At 38.7% G+C, this 21,069-nt stretch overlaps 1 protein-coding gene across 36 annotated transcripts in view; it reads right to left on the reverse strand.

The window, feature by feature from the left end:
• Positions 1-21,069, reverse strand: part of NEB (nebulin) — a 193,670-nt gene that overhangs the window by 31,416 nt on the left and 141,185 nt on the right. For 32 of the 36 annotated variants that reach the window (XM_075933364.2, XM_089779722.1, XM_075933387.2 and 29 more), the window contains 20 exons: positions 20,809-20,913; positions 20,041-20,145; positions 18,430-18,534; positions 18,019-18,123; positions 17,238-17,342; positions 16,632-16,736; positions 14,487-14,591; positions 12,710-12,814; positions 12,364-12,471; positions 11,036-11,140; positions 10,167-10,271; positions 9,952-10,056; positions 9,007-9,111; positions 8,805-8,915; positions 7,754-7,864; positions 7,195-7,296; positions 6,933-7,037; positions 5,661-5,759; positions 831-941; positions 591-695 (listed from right to left, as the gene is read on the reverse strand). In XM_075933364.2, the coding sequence (XP_075789479.2) occupies positions 591-695; positions 831-941; positions 5,661-5,759; positions 6,933-7,037; positions 7,195-7,296; positions 7,754-7,864; positions 8,805-8,915; positions 9,007-9,111; positions 9,952-10,056; positions 10,167-10,271; positions 11,036-11,140; positions 12,364-12,471; positions 12,710-12,814; positions 14,487-14,591; positions 16,632-16,736; positions 17,238-17,342; positions 18,019-18,123; positions 18,430-18,534; positions 20,041-20,145; positions 20,809-20,913 (2,112 nt within the window). The remainder of the gene's footprint in view (positions 1-590; positions 696-830; positions 942-5,660; positions 5,760-6,932; positions 7,038-7,194; positions 7,297-7,753; positions 7,865-8,804; positions 8,916-9,006; positions 9,112-9,951; positions 10,057-10,166; positions 10,272-11,035; positions 11,141-12,363; positions 12,472-12,709; positions 12,815-14,486; positions 14,592-16,631; positions 16,737-17,237; positions 17,343-18,018; positions 18,124-18,429; positions 18,535-20,040; positions 20,146-20,808; positions 20,914-21,069) is intronic. The other 4 variants (XM_075933397.2, XM_075933375.2, XM_075933396.2 and 1 more) reach the window with 1 other exon arrangement.

Below are 21,069 nucleotides of genomic sequence, written 5' to 3' on the forward strand. Positions count from 1 at the left end.
TTTATTTCTAAAGTTTTGGGATCAACATTTCTTCTTTCTGATCATTTCAGAATGGACTAAGATTTTATTTTATACCAGGATAAAAATAGGGTTATGTCAAGTAACAATGACTCTGATCTTTCAACTTGTATCATTCTTAAGCACTAGATTAGATATGGCCATCATTCTGTGATATTACAGCAGAGTGGCAATAAACACAAAAATCCCATTAAAAACAGTAAAAGGCAAATGAAGTCAGAATTAATAATAAATAGGAAAATTTGCAAAAAAAGAGAAAATGAGCAAAATGGTATTTGTTAGTGAGATGTGATCAGGTGAAAATGTAAAAAAAAAAAGGGTACAGTTAAAAATGGTTAGAAGTTTTAAAATGGTAGCAGTTCTAGATGTATAGTTTTCTGTCTCCAAAGGATGGATATATTAATGCTGCTAGTTGGCTAGGTAATAATCATTAAGTAGGAGAGGAAGAGATCACTACCAGGTGAAGTCCTCAGAACAGTAAAGGAGGGAGCTGTTATAGAAATTGTTAGCAGAGGTCAATACTGAATGGGAATGGAAAATCAAATAGATCTGGGGTTAGCTGATGAGCTTACAGCACTGGAGAGTAGACTTGTACCCAGGACATGGTTCATTATCAGCGATTCTGACATGTCTGTCACAGGCTTGTGAAGTTTCTTTAGATCTGCCTTATATTTAACCTACAGGAATGAAATATCAAACAACATCACAAAAGATTTTCATATATAATGTATTAGTAACTCTGCTAACTAAAGCAACAATTTTAAAGTCCCCTCCCCCCACAAAATACAAAAGTCTGTACTAAGTAGGCATACCTCACTAGCAATGTTGTGAGCATCTTTCATGGTCTTGTAAATCTTGGCCTCCTTCAAGTCATACATCGGCCTCTTACTCTTCTCCTTGTCAAAATTCTGTCTGTACTTCAACTAATTGCAAACAACAAAGCATGTCAGTTATTCCTGAGCACTAGCCTATCTTGTGCCAGAGACTGAAGAAGCCCCATTCACAAAAAGTCTGATGGCAAACAGAGGATAAAAAAAATGCAATAATTTTAAGACATCCATTAAAATAAAAGATCTTTTAGAGATCACCTGACAAGAGGAAGAAAATGCACATTCTATTTTTACAAGACACCATTGATAGCTTTCATTCAGTGCACATGTTTTAGTTCCTCACATGCAAATAAGACTGGTAAATTGAAAAAGATTTTTTTTAAATGACAAAAAATAGCTAAATAAGATAGGACAATGCTCCTACCAGGGGGAGGTGCACAGACATGTATGACTGCACAAGATGACTGAAAGGGTTGAACTGGCAATTGTACAAAGAGTAGTTAGAGAAGCTTAATCAGTATGTCTTAGAAAAGAGGGAAGTAATAGTATAAATGAGGCAGCAGAAATATTTTCAGGTGCATTATGAAGATACAGTAAAACTCTATTAGTCAGGCATCCAATGCTCCGGGACTCCTGAAGGTCCGGCACCATCAGGAACCCGGAAGTGCTGGGGCAGCCGGACAGGCTTCCCCCATTCAGCTGCTGCTGAAACTGACCAGCAGCTGAATCGGGGAAGCTGGGAGCAGAGCAGCTGTGGTACTGCTGGGTTGGTCTGGTAGCGCTGCCCCTCGGGGCTGCGGGACCAACCCGGCAGCACCCCAGCTGCTCTTGGGGACGCCTGGGGCAGAGCAGCTGGAGTGCTGACGGGTTGGTCCCGCTGCGCCAAAGGACGGCGATGCGGGACCAACCCGGCAGGACTCCAGCTGCGCTGCCCCAGGGGTCCCCGATTCAGCCGCTGCTGAAACAGATCAGCGGCTGATTCCAGGAAGCCCGGGGCAGAGCAGCAGCGGCTGACTTGAGGACCCCTGGGGCAGAGCAGCTGGGGTGCTGCTGGGTTGGTCCAGCAGTGTCGAGGGGCAGCGCTACAAGACCAACCCGGCAGCACCCCAGCTGCTTTGCCCCAGGCAACAGGATTCAGCCAATGCTGAAACTGACCAGCAGCGGCTGAATCAGGGACTCTTGGGGTAGAGCCGGACTATCGTAAGGGGGGACTATGAAGGGTCTGGGGTAGCATCCCCTCCCACCCCACTCCAGACCCCTCATAGCCCCCCCTTCTGATAGTCCGGCATATCTGATAATCCGGCACCTCTGGGTCCTAAAGGTGCCGGATTATCGGAAGTTTACTGTACTACCAAAAGAGGTGATTCGAAACAAAAGGGAAAGTGGGAACATCTTCACAAAGGATAAATTTAAACTTATCATTAGGAACTGGGCTGTGCCCACTCTGAAATGAGGCTCAGGTTAATATAGATCCATGAATATCAGTAAAGTCCATGAAAATTCAGTGGACATAAGGTGAAATCCTGGTCCTTTGAAATCAATGGAAATTCTCCCACTGGCCAAAATGTCATCCATGGTGATCTGCCTTCTCTCATTGGCTCTAGGTTTAGCTGCAGGTACTGTTTCCTGTGGACATACAGGGGATGACCATTACTCCCAATGCCTACAAATACACAGGACAGAGACCCTTCCACTCTAATTGGCGACATGTTTTGAATAGGAAAATCGTTTTGACAAGAAGAATTTGCCATTGGGGATTGCTGAGGTAGTTTCAGCAGAGATCTTAAAATGTACAGGAGATATTAGGAGCAAATTCTAATCCCACTGAAGTCAAAACTCTCAAGAGTTTAAGGTTACATTTTGGCTTTTGCAACTAGAGCCCACATTGTAGGTGTGGGTGGGTATGAGCCTGTGGGTGTGTGACCATTCCAACTGAGCTGTACCCATCAGAGATACTCTGTGCGCTTCTCCTTGCTGATCAACTGATGGATGTAGAAACGGAGTGAGGCAATGACGTCTCCTTTCCGCTAGCCACATACACATCCTGTGCACTTGGCTGCAGGACTAAGAGATTGTGGCAGGTGAGGAAGGTGCAGGAAGCCCTTTCAAGTACTATGCACCAATAATTCACCAGTAAAAATAAATCCACAAGTGCTATTTATGCAAATAAGCTAATGAAACTAGTCATTTAGGAAGAGCTGATGGACACAGCTGATGAAAGGAATGGGTTGGGTTGGAAATGATACATATGCTTTAAACATGTTTATGGAGATATTAGCATACAGTTCCATATTAGTAAACACGAAAGATGCTTCATTGCAAACATCAATCACATTCCACTTATTTTTGGCTTTTAAACTGTTTAGCATATTTATCCATACAGTCCCATGCTCTGTACCAGTTGTATGCTTGCTGTAAGAAAACAAATAACATCAACATTTTTTGCCATTCAGTAGGAACACAGTGTCTGATTCTCCTATCACAGCAGCGTAAATCAAGGGTAAATGCATTAAAGTCCCTGGAGACATGCTGGTGTAATAATCAGAATCGGGCTCAAATGCCACTTTTGCCAAACTTGTAAGAAAAAAAAAGATCACACAAAGGGGGGGACACTAGACATCTCCAAAATGAAAACAATCACAACAGACACACACAGAGAAAACTAAAAAGGGTGACTGCTTAGAGACCAAAAGGGATCCATGTCTTTTAAAAATAAGATAAGATGGGTGAGATGCGGCTTCACTAGTAGGAAACGCCCAGAGGAGTGAACGTGACAAAGACGACATCAGTTTTGAGACTCAGTGAACTCAGTTTCTTTGTAAATGAAAATCAAGCCAGCTAAAAGAAAGTTCCGTGAAGATTAAGAAAAGTTCTGTTTATACTTTAAAACAGAATTGAAGCTAAAGCATATAAAAAGGAGCTTGGTTCATGACGGATGAGTTATGCTGCTTTTCTTCTTTTCCTTGCAGAGTTTGCTTTTATGGAGCAAGTGAGGGCTTAGTAGGCCCCCTGCTCCAAGGAAAGGATTCTTGATACCTGACAAATATAGTAGACAATGTTTAGACATGCTGCAGTTGCATGCAATAAACACACGTAGACATGGAAAAACAGTAACACCCCTTTTTTCCTTTATAAATATTTGAGCAAAATAGGCTGCAAAATCTACACAGCCATTTCATACTTTGTGATGCAGCCATAATCCACATGATTTCTGAGGTAGGAAGGAATATTAGAAAGTATGTGCCCTGAAATAATTGCAGTCAGGATTTATTTTGCCAGAGGTTGGAGGCCAGATTTACAGAAATACACTGGCTGCATTGTACCACTCGGACACCATGAAGCTCAGTGAATGGGTGAATCTTGCTCAGAGCATATTATGTGCATTGAAAATGGCATACATCATCATCGCATTCTTGATTATGGGACACTATTTCAGCTGATGTAAATTGACGCAATGCCACTGACTACCAGTGACCCTGATCCTCAGGTCTGGCCAACAACAGGTCTGAGATAAAGATTCTGGAGCTAGCACCTGAATAATCTTTCTTGTTTTTTAGTGAAATAACAAGAGCACATTGCAGGGATTCACACTAACCCTTTTCTGACTAGATCAGTGAAGAAGGAAATAATCGGATGCCAGTGAATGATCTGTAGCATAGCAGAGGATCTTTTAGATTAGTCAGAGCACACAGGAGCAGGTATCAGGGTTTCCTATTATTTTTCTGATTACAGAAAAAACATTACAGGAATGGGCTGTTTTTAAGTCCCCACTAAGGCAAAGGACTCCACACTGTTTTCACTGGCTATTACATCTAGATAGTCATCATGTACAAACTACTGAATGACCTAATGTGGCCAAAATCAAAATGCAGGAGGGATTAAGATTTTTTTACTTTGTAGGTCAGATCCTTAACTTCATCTCAATGTAAGGCTATGTCTAGACTGCAAGCCTCTTTCGAAAGAGGCTTTTTCGAAAGTATCTTTTGAAAAAGAGTGTCTAGACTGCAAGCAGTACTTTCGAAAAAGCAAGCCGCTTTTTCGAAAGAAAGCAGCGAGTGAGTCTGGATGCTCTCTTTCTAAAAAGCCCTGTTGGCATTCAAGAATGCCTGTTTTCGAAAGAGCACTTTCGAAAAAAGGCGTTTTTCCTCGTGAAATGAGGTTTACTGCCATCGAAAGAAAAGCCGCATTCTTTCGATTTAATTTTGAAAGAATGCGGCTGCAGTCTAGACGCGGGTGAAGTTTTTTCAAAAAAAGGCTACTTTTTTCGAAAAAACCTCTGAGTCTGAGTCTGACACAGCCATAGAGATTGTATCTTTTAGTCTAAGCACTGTCATCTAAAGGCACATATTTTCCCATTTCCTATGTAGTCTTCAAGAGATCAAGACCCCACCAAATTCAGCTTATGTAGCTGCAAATTTTCAATTTAAAAACAGAAATCCAGCCTCGGCTCTGTGCATTGGAGACATCCATTAAAGTAACTGGAAGTTGCAAGAAAGGCATTGGTAGAATTTGGCTTCAAGTTCTATACACTGTAAACTGGTTTTAGTCAAATTCCCCTCGCACAGAGTTTCCATGTTCAGTCTTTACATTGAAAAAAAGAGGTATTAGATAAATGGTCAGCTCCACAAGTTTCTGGTGCATTGCACACTTTTGACACAAAGTCTGAAGGAAAAGTCAGTACAACTGGTGCATTATAAGCTAATTTACAATTCAGTTCGATTGTCTTGTGCTAGGACTGACACAGATCATATACAACATGAGAAAGATACAGAAAAGGGACATTCCCATTTGTGTCACTTAAATCCATCTTACATGACTACTTAGGATATTAGCTTTCTTAACGTGTCTCATCATTGGTGTATCATAAGATGCAGCTCCATGCCCTCGCATGTGTCCTTTGAGATATTCCACCTATAATGCGTAGCAAGATAGCAAGATCAGAACAGTAGACCATCACAGAGATCAAGCATAATGCTGCGTGAGAGAACCAAGTGGTGGTGAGATCCTCATTGAAAAATTCCCACAGGAATCAGCAAGTGTAAGATCCACACTAATTGATGTTCCAGATTATTTTAAAAGAGAACAGAAGTTTATACTAACATGATGTATTAATTTCAAAATAAAAGATAATACATTTTGTGAAAAACATCCATTAAAAATTCCCTATCTTGAATAATTAAATGGAAAGGATATTAGAAATCTTTCGTATAAAAGAATAGCTTGCACCTATATAGAGAGTGATTACCACCCGTCCATTACGAAGTGCTTCACAAAGGTGGGTAAGGAGTATTATCATTCCCATTTTACATATGGGATGAAGTGAAGCACAAAGAGCAAGATTTCAAAAAAGGCATCTTTTTGGGGGGGAACTCGAGTTCTAGGTGCCCAATTTTAGACTTCCTCTGTATTCAGGGATTATTTTCCAAATTCTAATACTAACATAACAACTTGGATGTTTGCCGTTTATTTTCACAATAGGTTTCCCTGAAAACATACCTCCTTTTATGTAAAGTTTATTATGCTGCACATTTCAGAGGGACTGCAAGTGACTTATACTTAGTAAGATGGAGACATAAGAAGTTTATGAGAAGAAAAGTGAAAAAATGCAGAAGACAGACAAAAGCTACAAAAGCAGCAAGACCCAATCTCCCCACTCGCAAAGATCATCTCTCCAGGGCTCAACTCTGCTCCCTCCCCCTGAAGTCAGCTGAGCCTCAGTCATTAGGCATCATTCTCTGCCATCTTGAAAAATTCTTGTATACTCACTTTGTACAGAAGTGAATGACTACAACACAAGGGAGTGGTGTCTTAAGACCCATGTGCATCACTGAAAGTACTATCAGTCCCATTGTACACAGAACATTCCTTCCATCTCCCATTTGCTGCTTCTTTAACAAGGCACATAAATTCTTCCCAATGAGTTAGTTCTTCAAATTATGTTGCCATATTCCTTTTACAATTATCTAGAATTATTTCCACCTTCCATTCTCAAGTGGTTGAAAAAGTATTGATTTTTATACCAGAAGAATCTGAACTCATGCCATTGTTCACACCACTCCAAAACTTGCAAGTATTTCTTCTTACCTGGCTAGTAAGCTTGGATACCTCCTTCGCAAGTTCAATATCTGGCCGCCCCAGCATGCGTACACCAAGGGCAACTTCTCCTCGAGCCTTGGCTTTGTATTGAATCTGTTGAAGGAAAATCCACCAGTACAGAAAAAATATTTAGCTTTAGAGGATAAAGCACAAACATCTCTACATGCTGTTCTAATCAGCTATACTGATGCAATTTGCCATAGGAACAATACTGCTAAGGAGATGCACAGGAGATTTACAAAATACTCACATCACTGACTAATTTAGCAACTTGGGTTGCTTTCTTAATATCTGGTCGATCTGCTATCGATGTGTAATGAAGCTGTGACTTGGCATCTTTTTTGTATTCAACCTAATCAATGAAAACAAACAGAGGAAAGCAGATTACTCTAGTGTTTACTAATTTAAAAGATAGCCACAGAGGATCCACTATTGCTGCTGAGAAAGTCAGTTGGAGGTTAGCTAATGATTTCACTAAGAACAGATCTTTGGGACCAGCTTTTGTAAATAATTTTCAAATGAAGTAATAAATATCATGCATTTTGAAAAAAATGACAGAAAACATTGTGGAGTTACATATTTGCGACCAAACTGTTTTAACTCTCAATCATATTATCTGAAGATGGCCTTGATTTCTTAAGGTGAAATTTTCTGCCTACATACAATTTCATCCATATTTGCTTGGAAATAGAGGGTGGGAAGACATCTGGCGAAAATCAGACCAATTTTATTTTTTTTATTTGAGAATGACTCTAAATGAAAATGGCCACATCGGCTGTTTGCTTAATATAAATGCAGGACAAACTTACAATACTCTGTTTCTTAGCGACTCCCATGGCATGTTTCACATCAGGAGGCTCCTGCATGATGGAATAGTTGGACTTGCCTTTCTCCTTCACAAAATTCTTTTTATAGTTTGTCTGTGTAGAGCAAGAAGGGTTTGTGTTATATGCCACTCGTTAATCCCATAAGAAACTGTGTTCTACTGACACTCAGAATAATTGTCTTTTTAACTTTGTAAATCTGTAAGAAATCCTGTCTGTTCCTTTGTTAGAGAAATTGTTTTCTCTGAAATGAACTGTCCTTTGTGCGAATTAGGAATACGGTAAAACAAGAGACAGAAGATGCCAGCACCAGATGGTCAGAATGGTTAACCAGGAGGTGTGAACTCAGGCATCAAATTCAGGATGGCTGAAGAAGGGCAGAATTGAATACTCTAAAGTAAGGCCATACACTTGTGAACAAGATGAGTGAATGAGATAAACCAGATACAGACACTCCCAGGCTATTCGTGAAAGTACTGATGGAGCATGACAAAGAAAGCAGCCTTGAGGTAAAACAATTAGATGACTCAAGAATGACACTGCAAAACCCCATAAAGTTGGAATTTACAACCATAAAATTGGGTATGTTAACCATGAATCTTTGGGTGAGTCCTGTGAAGACAACTTGGGAGCATCCAACCGCAACCAACAGAACCCGGCTCCTTCCTTGTGCCCAGCCTAATTGGCCACTAGTCTGGCACAAGGACTAATAAGACTGGTAACTATGACACTAGCTGCAGAACTTGAGCATGTGAATGAATGTAGATGCTGATTTCTATGCTGTATTTGCAATAAATTGGGTGCATTGCCTTTTCCCCCTAAAAAAGATCTTGTGTGCTTCTTATGAGCATAAGAACTGATGTGGCAAAGCATGTAAGTGTGTGCTTAACTTTAAGCATGTGAGCAGTTCTATTAATTACAAATGTCTCGCTAGGTAGAATTTGGAAAATGCTTCATTGGATCAATAAATATTATGAATGTAGTAACAGCAAAATTCTGCATGACCAATAAATGTTGCACTATTCTTGTCACGCACCTCGCTGACATTCTTGGTCACTTCTTTGACACGAATAGTGTCCTGGGTCTCAGGCAGGGTTGTATAAGAACCATGTGGAAGCTGCTTCTTACTTTGCTCTTTGTATTTGTTCTGAATGCATAGAGAGAGAAAAAAGAGTTGAAAGAAATACAGGGTATAAGAAGGAACTATTTATGAAGATAGACAGTATTGCATATGGTACCTCAGATACAAGAGAGCTGACACACTTAGAGAGGAGGATCTGAGGTGTGTCTGGGACAGCGAGGCATGTTCCTCTAGCCTTGTTATGCTTCTCTTTGTATTTTATCTGAAGGAGAGAAAATATGTTATTTTTCTCAATTTATTGCTCCTATGCTGACTTTCAAAGTAGGCTTCAAATATACGCCTCTTACTGGCAGATGGCAGTGCCTTGCAAACACCACTCTTGAAAATAAAGGCTTTCAAGATTAGGCCGACCATTTTGATTTCCTTGTCAATTTCAATGTGTTCCAGCCTATACATTCCTACACATCTCAATAGAGCTTAAACTCAGTCTTGTTACCTTATCGCCCACATTTATTCTACATATATGGTACTATGCCCAAATGAAAGCTGCAGCTTTGATTTTAAAAATGCATCCCTAATGCATGCATTTCAATGTATGGTATTTAAACCAGAATCATTTATTTACCATAAAAGTTGGGTATTTAGATAAAACGGGCCACATATCTGAATTGCTTCTAGTGGATATCTGCACATCAGTCAACCAGCTTGAAAGACTAAAACCATTCCAGATTTTCCCAATTTGTTAATAAAACAAAGTAGTCAAAATAACTAAATATGAAGTTCTGAGCAAAATTTTCAAACCTGGATTCTTAAAAAGTTAGAATGCCTAACTCCTTATTTAAATGCCTAAATTTAAATGCCTGTTTTTCAGAGATATTGAGCAACCCTATGCCATTTAGAAATCAAGGTATGAAAAACTATACCCAGATCAAATTACCTGCAACAAATTTCTACAGAATTATGTTCATGAACTCCAGAGTTTCCATTTTGATGGCACTATAGTTACAAAACAACTGGACACACAACATACATTTTAGATCTCTTAAACAGCATGTCAATTGTTAGCAAAGGAAAAAAACAAAGTAGAATTTCAAATACTCACATCACTTGACAGAATGGCATTCTTCAAAGCCAACACTGTATTTTTGTCATCCGTGACAGACAATTTGCATCCCCTAAGGAATTCTCGGTCTAGCTTATAGTCATACTGCCGGAAAAGAAAAGAAAAGCTGACAAAGTTTTCCAAACTTTTGCTGTGAAAGAGAGAAGAAGAGAGGGAGGGAGAACAAGCTAAGACAATATCTTTAGTCTCCTCACATCACTCTGTTGCAGGGATGCCTTGGCTGCTTGGAGAAAGTCAGGTCTATCAACAGTCCATTGCCAGTGAGCCTTGGTTGCTTCATATTTCTTCTTGTAATCCAGCTGGTTTAAAAGAAACATTAATGAAAATTGCATAATTCAGAAATTCAATATATACAGAGCCTAGTTCTTCCCTTGACTGAACAACTTCATGAGAATTGGGGAAAGGGAAGAAAGTAATGCTTGGAAAAGTGCACATCTATGAAAGCATTATAGGATGCACTTCTCTTCTGAGCCATTGACACAGACAGAGGAAGTCTAGTTGTGTTACTTCATCTCCTGCCAGGTGAGCAGGAGCATATGCAGGACTGAAAAGTGGGCATGGCCTTGAAGAATGTGGATGTGTTATCTCACTGGCCATCTCAGTGTATGCTGGACCCACTCAATGGAGTCAAGGCTTCAGCCCTTCCCATGCTGAACTTATGCTAACTATAAGATTCAATAAATTAACAATGAAAATACTAGGAGCACATACGCCTCCGTGCCTGAGGAATTAGGAGGTGCATGGAATTTTGTGTGCATGGATGATCATTTATAGAAGCAATTCATTTCAGCCTGTGATGAAACCACACATTCCTCAAAGAGCACCAAAATTACCTGAGAAGCAAAAGAGCACAAAGGGCTAGGTTGGGAGTCTCAGCAAAATTCAGACTTAATGGAGATGCTCTGAATTTATATTTTCAGACTGGCTGTGATTTTCAAAAGAACATAAAGGGACCTCAGTCCCAATGAATTTCAATAGAAGTGGGTGCCAAATTCCAACAAAGCCCTTTGAAATACCAGCCATTGACAATAAGAGCAAAAAACATTAACAGCACTGAACTCACATTGCTGTTTACTTTGTAGGCAGCTTTGGCAGCTTTAATATGAACGGCATCTCCTACAACGTTGCAATTAGACTTATTCTTCTCATAAACTTCTTTGTACTTCAGCTGGTGAAAGAAACATATTCTGAGTCTTTATTTATTTACTGCAATTCAATGAAAATTAAATAACAGCAGCACATAGAAATCTACTTTCCCCCAATTGTTTAATCAAATATTTTAACAGAAAAGAAAGAGGCCTCCATAGATCTTGGTTTTAGCTGTTCCATACACAGAAGATATGTTGTTTTCAGATGCAATTCCATTTGTGTTGAAACAAAGATGTGGCTGTTTAATTCCACATGCAACACACCATACATGCTAACTTGTGTCAAGTGACTAATTATTCTGAATGCCCAAAACAAGGTACTTTAAAGGGGATCTGATTTTCAGAGTGTGGGTACTCAGCACTTTCTGAAAATCAGGCTTCTTTAGGATGTCTGAAGTTGAACTTCCAAAAATGTAGATACCTTCAGGATTGTGTATGGGCAACTAATATACTTTCTACTTCTTATCTATATGGCCCTCATTACTGTAGTATATGAGTATCTTGAAATCTTTTAATGTATTCATCTTCATAATACTCCTGTCGCAATCGGAAATCCTATTATCTGGATTTGAGAGACAAGAATCTGAGGCACAAAATGACTGAGTGACTTGCCCAGGGTCACACAGGAAGTCTGTAGCAGAGCAGATAATTGCACCCAGAGCTCTCCATTCCTAGAGTAGTCCTATAACCATTGGACCAATCTTGCTCTCCTATGCTTTCATCCTTTTTTTCTATAGCACCATTCATCTGAAAATTTCAAGATTTTTTACATACATTAATTAATTTAGCCTCAACACACTGCTCCAGGGTATGTATTATCTCCACCGTACAGAAGGGAAGCAACAGCGACTAATCTAAGGCAACACAAAAGCTACTGGCTAACCCAGGAAGAGAAACCAAAAAACCAGAAACCCAGAACTGTGCTCTAACAAGAAAACAGCCCAACCTACAGGTTTTATTACAGAAAAGAGCTGTTTTGGTCCACCCAAAACTATCCCTTTAACTACCCTGGAAAACGACATCATTATAGCTTTTCAGATTTTTTAAACATTGTTATATGCTCTGAGAATGTGTTAGATGTGGCAGGAGGAACTTTGAATTAAAATAATATTGATATATTTTAATAAGAGGCTAGTTATGATGACAGCATTACCTTCAAGATAGAAATAAACATTATTGTGTAGTAAAACAAGGTTTGATTGTGTAGCATGCTGATATCACATGCCAGGCATAGTTTACTCACATCACTTATTCTGTCTTTGACCTTGCGCATAAGCAGTAACAGAGGGGTGTCATGTATTGTGGTATACCCCTTAGACTTGGCCTTCTCAAATTCCATCTTGTAAATAATCTGAGGGTAAAGAATGTTAATTAAACATTTAAATTAATTAAAATGTTAATTAATTATCCCATATTAGTCTGGGATAGCTGGGCACTATGTATTTTTTAAAAAGTGATGCTGAAAAATATTTTATTGCGACTAAGGAAGATTAAATTTGTAATTAGCATATTTCAAAGGTCACAATTAAAAGTAGGTAGTTGTACTTAAGATATAGTTAACATTATGATATTATGGTAATTATACTTACATCACTGATTTGCTTGTTGACTTTTGCAGTCCTCAGATGTTCTGGGGTATCCACGATTGTAGTATACTTGTCCTTCTGCATTTCATACTGCCTCTTGTATTTGAACTGATGAGGGTGGGGAAGAAGAGGATGTTAACTACATGAAACCATAAAACACCTTCAAAAAGAGGCACAGACATGTTAAGACTGTGCATCACAATGTACAGGCACTCTCACTGCACTTGGCATGCACATGTGAACAGAATATGTCTCTCTGAGCCAGACTGCATGAAGCCCTTATTCACATTGTAGCCTTTAAGCATCATACATGTGGGCTCATGCTGATTCCAATGTGAATAAGAACTCCACAGTCTCGCATTGACACTACTTTGGCCTGAAGGTATGAAATAGAACTCTGAGATTATAGAAGATTCTAAGCAGGTCGGCAAGGTCAATGAAAGTTCTGCTTTTGTTTTTAATCACTCTGGACAAGATTCCCTTTTTCAAACCAGTACCAGGCTGAAAGATTTTAATTAGGGTCTGGGAAAATATAAACATGGCAGATTAGAACAAGCACAGCCGTTTAATATTTCACAGAAATTGTCTAACAAATACATTTGCCATGTTAGTGCTGTGGGATTTATTAATGTTGTGTGCACTGTTATAAAGTCTTAATATCATAGCTCCCATGTAATTGCTTTGCAATGTTATATTTTCAATGTGTAGCTGAAAAGGAACGGTATGAGCTGGCTTGGTAGAAAAGGGTGTCATGGATGGACTTTTATGTTGTTATTGCTTTGTTTTTGTTTTTTTGCCAATGACATGGGTTACAAGTATGTATGGAATGAGGACCCAGAGTGGAATTTCACATATAACACAAAGAAATGCAGTGGACTCAAGGGCAAATATAAATACAGAACAGTTCTTCAATGAGTTGCATTGTCATTCACCTGTTACATTGAGAAACTATGGAGGAGTCCAGATTTGATGAAAGTGGAAAACTAGCAATAAATTGTAATCATTTACATGTCTGTGAATTTACTTTGCTTCATTATTAGCAATGTTAAAAGTGTATGCCTGCAGGAGAACTGCCTGGACACTAAACTGGATGAAAAGAAAAAGTGGGGCATAAGGTAGATGGGCCATGACACCTACACACAGTGGCACTACACGCCTTGTGTTACTGTAGAGATAGATGGGTCTCCTGGAGACACTCTGACTCCCAATGCTCCAGCTAGGCATGGTGGGACTTCATACTATTTTTAGTGTGGAGCTGGAGATAAATGCCTAACACAAATACTTCCTTAGGTTCAAATCACATTGATGAGATAATACTGCTAAGGAGCCTGTGCACATGGCAAAGTAACAGTATGAAAAGGATGGCAGAATTGGGTCCTGGGTGATACAGCTGATAGATGGGATACAATGCCTTTCACAGCTTCATCCTGCCAACACTTCTGAAGTTGGGTAAAGTTACTGAGATATGTAAGAATTTGCAGGATCTGGTACATGAACTACTCTAGGAAATATTCCCCATTAACGTTTTATGCGGGTTTATAATATGAGACAGTAGATGAATGGAAAGCTAGTTCATAATTCCTGGGACATCTGGTCTAGGGGATAGTAGGTATAATTTCAGCAGCTCTAATACCACATAAAGAGTAGTAAATCAATAGGGGGAAATTAGAGTTCAATATCAGTAGAAATTCAGAGCATTCATAAATATTAAGATGTTAAAAGTTCAAGCAGCTAAATGGCCTGTATAATGGCTTCTTGCAACAGCAGCCATTCACATTACCTGGCTCCACAAGTTTGTGTTGTAAAGTGCTGTCAGCATATCTGGTCTCAGAAATTCATTGCATCCATGTTGCAGGAACAGTTTGGCACTAGACTTATATTTTTTCTGTCCATGAAGAGAGAAAAGCAGCACAAAAAATCCTTGTGAAGCCAATGAACAACAGTACATATTCAGAGACACATTCAGAGTGATGCGATTTAGGCAAGGATTATAAATTACAAGCCCACTGTTGCCTTATATTTGCAAATTAGATGGAAAAATAAGGTAAAAATAATTTTTCAAAAAAGAAACATGGTCAATAAGTGCAAGATTCAACATGCACTGAAGTCAATCAGACTTTTTCCATTGAATTCAATGGACTCTGGATCAGACTGTAAGTGAGAAAGGAGAGTGCAGCATTGTTGTAGCTGTCTTCAGGCCCAGGATATTAGAGAGACAAGGTGGACAAGGCATTATCTTGTATTGTACCAGCTTCTTCTGTGTAAGCTTAAAAACTCATCTCTCACCAACAGAAGCTGGTCCAATAAAAGATATGACTTAGCCACTTTGTCTCTGTAAGAAAGATGTAATTTAAATATCAATTGATGCACAATATATAAGAATACACAGAGAAAAGACAAATTAGTTAACTCAAAAAGCAGCTTATTCTTTGGGTGACATAACAGATACTGTTTCATAACATGTTAAATTGCACCAAAAATAAAAGGCGAAGTCACACAAAAAAACCCACTGAGATAACAGCTTCAAAGCATTGACATCTTCTTATTCATAATATTTAAAGGCTCTCACTCAAATTAGAAAAATAAAAGGCAAACAGAGGAAATGTAGATAATTTATAATCAAATTCCCAAACTTATATTTAAAGGTACAAAGTAAAATATAAGAAAGGCTACAGCCCCTTTTTGCAACCCTCTCATAAGCTTCATTGTAAACATCAATTCTGCCTTGAAAAGAACTTCAAAAGAAGGCCTATATAATCGATAGACTTAAAATTAACTCCTTAATGCATAAATATACAGTACTCAATATAATGTTATATCATCAGTATTTCTTTCAGTTCCTTTGGGATGTATCACTATAAATCATATGTTCTAAAATAAACTTTTAGCAAGCTTATTTATATGCATGGAAATGCATTGAAAGATATCTTTCTTCTGTATGCCTGACTTTTTAAAATAGCTCATTTATGCTGTTTAACAAATGTATGATATAAGAGACTCTTAATAGCCCTTGCATTGCCTCTGTGTAATATCTGGAATTGTGAATAGTTATGACATAGTGGTATTGGAGAGACAATAATTTTCCCCCTATATCTGGAAGAGGAAATCCTGTATTGCATCTGCTGGTAAATGTTGACATTTTTATGGTGACCACCATGAGACGATATCAGCTGACTAAAATGAAATATCTAGATGCTACATTCTAAACATCAACTATCATGTCAAAAAGTATCAGAGATAGAATTTGATTATATTCTAGAAACCTAGGCTGACATAGAACAGTTTTCAAAAGGGCTTAATCAGGCATTTATAAAATATAACATCTGCTCTGAGAGCCATAGTGGCCTCACTATCAGATTTCTTAAATCTTGGTCCAGTTACACTGGTTACGACCATGATGTTATGTGCACTGTTTCTTTAAATCTGGAGCAAGAGCTGGAAAATTATAGCCTGAAGCTCTATTCTGAAACACAGAGATAGATAGAATAGATTTAGGAGAGCCTTTTTTCTTAGTGCTAATAATGGTCTTGATTCTTTACCATTTTCACATGACAATCACAAGTCAAGTTTTACTGATTGAAAATCCTGTTACTAAAAAGGAAACTGACACTTTTCTGAGTTACTCTTTTCTGTTCAGCAGCTGAAAGAGTTCTTTGCATTTTCACTATTGAAATATGGCTCAGAAGGATACTCTGTTTTAATTATTATATACCTGTTTTGTGCTACTCGTTGCTATAGTTATCAAGAGCATCTCTGCCCATCTTCATTTCTAACTTTAAGAAACATTTATTTTCAGTAGCTTTTTAATAATTTCAATATATCTTCCACTATGCAAAACAGATTAACTTTTAACTTAATGTTACCATGACTGGACTTGAGATGCCACTTGTCATGATATGCTATAAAGGTCTGCTATTGTCCTTACCTCATTCATTAGCTGAGTTGCATGTTTAAAATGCCTGTTAATGGGACAGTCTGCTACATATTCGAACTGAGACTTCATCTTGTTGAATGACTCCTTGTACTTACACTGGAGAAAACAAACAAACTGGTCATTTCAGGGTAAAATTAAAAGAAAGAGCATGAAAAAATACAAATTGAAAAAATGTCTACATCAATAGAACAGTGGAATTATTGCTTGTATGAATACATTTAAAAATGAAAAATATTATTTGGGTAATGTAGCTGTAGATCTAAAAGTCTGTTGTTTGTAATGGCCTTCAAAAGAAAGTAGTGGAAGCCTCATACCTTCAGACATTAAAAACCAGACTTGGAAACACTGGGAAATGTGCAATAGAGAAGAATGGCGCTGACAGTTGATAGAAAGGATTAACTAAAAGGTCCCTTTACTTTGATCTGTATGTTACTGTAACTGAGATTACTTAACATGTGTTGAACCAAATACGGTCTTGAGATATTCATCTCCATATCTAAGTGCAGAATTTGATCCTCTAGCGAAAAGATAATTATCACACACAACAAAACTTTGAAAAAATTCTCTCAAATGTCTTGAAGAGATTTACATACGTACCCCACTGTAAAGGACTTTGTTCTTTTCTGCCAGAGCAAGATCAGGAGTGTCCCAGGCATAACAACCAAACCCTCGAAGCCATGATAAGTCTTCTTTGTATTTAAACTGTAGAAAAAAAGTAAGATGATAAATTTAAAAGAACTTGGGATAATTTGAGATGGTACCAAAACCAGCATCCTACTAATGGAGAAATACCATCCAGATCTAAATCTAACACATGAAAGTAACAGTTCTGTGAGTCCCTGTATCAATTACCTTGCTAATTACATTTTTTTATATACAACTGAAGAGCCAGCATGCACCCTGGAATAAATCATTCGGGTTGCACAGGTGTAATTGAGAGCACACCCTGGCTCAGAATCTCACTAACATGCTCACCACACACACACACACACACACACACACACACACACGAATCACCACAGATATAGTAACAAGCACCAGTGACTTTCACATGTTGTAATAAACCTGAAATATTGCTACAGCGCTGCTACGGGCTTCTCATGAAAGTAACAAACAAGTTCAAGCAACAGAAATAGGGGCCAATTCAACTTTCCTTGAGCTCCATTGGAGTTGTGTCCCTGCTTTCAATAAGAAGTGGTCTTATTCTCTTGATTTTCCCTGGTGATTCTGAAAACACACCAGGCAACCATGAAACTGGTCACTCATTTATTTTATCAGAAGTCATGTGAGAGGAATTGAGAGACACTGCAGAGCCTTCCATTTTGGACTTTGTCTTAAAAATGCAATGTCTAATATACAACAACCCATTCAAACTCACGTCGCTGATCGCATCTGTGACTGCACGATGATGATAGTGCTCAGGCCGGTCTGGGATTGATCTCCAGATTCCCAATTGGTTCATGTAGTTTTCTTTATATTTCACCTGCAAAAGAAGTTGAAAAGAAAGTTGTAAATGATGTAAAACAGCTCAAAAACATAACACATTGGTCACCCGATTTTACAACATTCATACTTCTCACTACTGACTCTCCTCAAAGATGTACTTAAAATGTGTGACCTGACTCTCATTTACACTAACTTTCACTCCTTATTAGCAATGTAAAGTTGTCTCAGTGTAAATGACAATTAGGACCAGCATCTTTCACTGGGAGGGAATTATATATAAAAGCATTAGTTTTGTACATTTAGAGACAAAAATTAATCAGGACTAGAAACTCTGTATACATACACTGCTGATGTCATCAGTGACCTTGCGATGATAGACAATATTCAAGGCATCTTTCACTGTGTGATATTTACCCTTTGCCTGCTCAAAGGTCTCTTTGTAGCGCAGCTGAAAAGAAGAAAAATATGAACAAATTAGTAATATAGTCTGCTAACAATTGTTGAAGCTAAATATGTAGGCCTCTTCTTAAGCCCAGAACTGTCACCCACAGAAACTTGTTTTTGACCTCCTCAGAAAAAAACACTTCCTTTCTATAAGTGTGGTCACACATCACCATATGTACAGTCTGTCCCCCCAGTTCCAATATGGAAATCAGGCTCATGAGAATGACACTGGAGGATGTATCATGTCCTGTCATGTTAATATGGAGCCTAGGAACACTTAAGAAGCTTCATTGCCTACAGCTAACTGCCTGACTAATATCCAAACTGAAATTCAGTCAGAGAGGAAAGATTAGGCTCATCAAAGCAGGGATTTTCCCTGCTCACCTTTATGCTATGTTTACACTACAGTTCATGCTGGCAAAACTTACATTGCTCAGGGTTGTAATTATTCCAACCCCCTTCCCTGAGCAACATAAGTTACACCGATATAAGCGCTCACGTGCACAGTGCTATGATAGTGGGAGAGCTTCTTCTGCTGACAGAGCTCCTGCCACTCGGGGCTATATTTTTATGCTGACAGGAAAGCTCTCTCCACAGGCATTTCAGTGTTGTGGCTATGTCCCTAAAGAAGACATGCCCTAGAGAAGTACCTTGCACAACAGCAATGAGTGCTGGGTTTGGTGTAAAAACATCTGTCCTTTTTTACCCATGCTTGCTTCGCATGGGGGAAAGCACGGTCATTCCAGTTCTAAGTTTACTGGAACCTCCCCAGCCTCCACAGGGCAAAACCCTAGATTCCGCAGAGGGAGTTCTGTTGCATGAGAGCTGGGAAGCTCTTCCTCAGCACAAAAGCTCACAATCACTAGTGCAGAGCTCAAGTTTTGCACATGAGCAACTGAACAAGTTGACCTGATGGGCAGCCCAATATATATGGGCCAGGCTTTTAATTGCCTGGGAGGCAATTTGTAATCAGAAATGTACACCAAGGATTTCATTAAATAGCAGAACCCTTCTACAAGTAACTTTAAATAATTATTCCGCACTTGAAACAAAAGCTAATCTCATCCTCAAATCCTTACCCAGGTCAGCTCAGACAGATATTGATTTTTCTGAATCTGCATTCAAGTAAAAGGGGATACCCTCTTCATGAGGATTGAGATTTATTCCTCAAATAGCACTGAGATGAAGAAGTGGGGGTGAAAGCATTTCTGTGCTTGCTTCCAGAATCAATACTTATGCTCTAATCTACATTATTTGTAGATGTCATATGGGGAAGCTATTTATTTCATCCCAACTTTTTTCTCTCTCTCTTTTGCGCATTTGAACATAAGATTGACATCTTGAGATCAGCATGGAGATGGAGTGACAGATACAGTATGCACCATAGTGGGATTTAGATGCACAGGCATTTTTATTTTATATTATGCCATGTTTTCATTCTCCCTAGCTCGTTTTCTGCTTTACGAAAGATGAGAAAAAGTGTCAGTGATGGTGTTTGTGGAATACATACATCACTAGCATTCCAGTAAGCCTTCTTAGCCCTGATGAGGATCGGAGTGTCAGGGACAGTTGTGTATTTGTGCTTCATCTTCTCATATTGGGTTTTGTACTTTTTCTAAGGTCAGATGGCAGAAGGGAAAAGAACACAAATATAATTAGTTTCAAGGATATTTGCTCAAGTGAGATTGTGTTAGCACCCAGGGATGCTACATTTAGTACATTTTGCTGAGCAGTCATTAGTGCAAGACGCTAAGTATATTCAGCTTCCACTGAAGTCAATGGGAGTTGAAGTTACTTAGCAGTTCCCAAAAGGTGCTCGGCATCTTGTAGAACCAGATCCTAATCAATCTGCTCTTTAATGAGTAGTTTTGCATCATGACATTTGCCTACTTTCAATAAACAAATGATCCGGCCTCTGTTCCAAACTCAACTTTTCATTGATTCTTTAACTGTAGCCCTTAAAGGGTTTATTTTATTTTGTTTGGGGAGACGGGCAGGTGCAAAAGCCTATCTCCATGGCTTCATAAGTCTCAATATTATAGACATGCCTTTAGAAACAGATGATTTTTCACTTTTATAAAACATTTAATGTTTTAGAATAATATATTAAATGTAAAGCTACCCAGGGATCGTACAAAGACATGTAATATGTAAGAATCGGAAGATTTTAAATGAAATAAAGCTGTGATCTGTTACCCCTATGCCCCCCCATCCCGAATGTTAGAAATGAAACCTTCAGATAGGTTAACTGTGCTGAAAATGAGAGTAGATATCTTACCTCACTGACCATGTCCTTCACATGTTTTGCAAGCCTTAAGGCTGGGGTCTGGTCACCAACATGATGATGGGGTCTTTCTTTGGTGGCTAGCTCTACGTACAGATACTGTGACAAGGGAAGAAAAACAAAACACTGAAAAATATGTTTCAAATGAACTTTACTATGGGAGCCCCACAAAATGACTGTGTACTGAAAATGCTTACACACAGAGATATCTTGAAATGTAATCTGCTCATTCTTCTTCCAAGCACTCCCTCACCT

Source organism: Pelodiscus sinensis, chromosome 7 (assembly GCF_052426305.1).
Source record: "Pelodiscus sinensis isolate ZL-2025 chromosome 7, ASM5242630v1, whole genome shotgun sequence".
Classification (NCBI taxonomy): Eukaryota; Metazoa; Chordata; order Testudines; family Trionychidae; genus Pelodiscus; species Pelodiscus sinensis.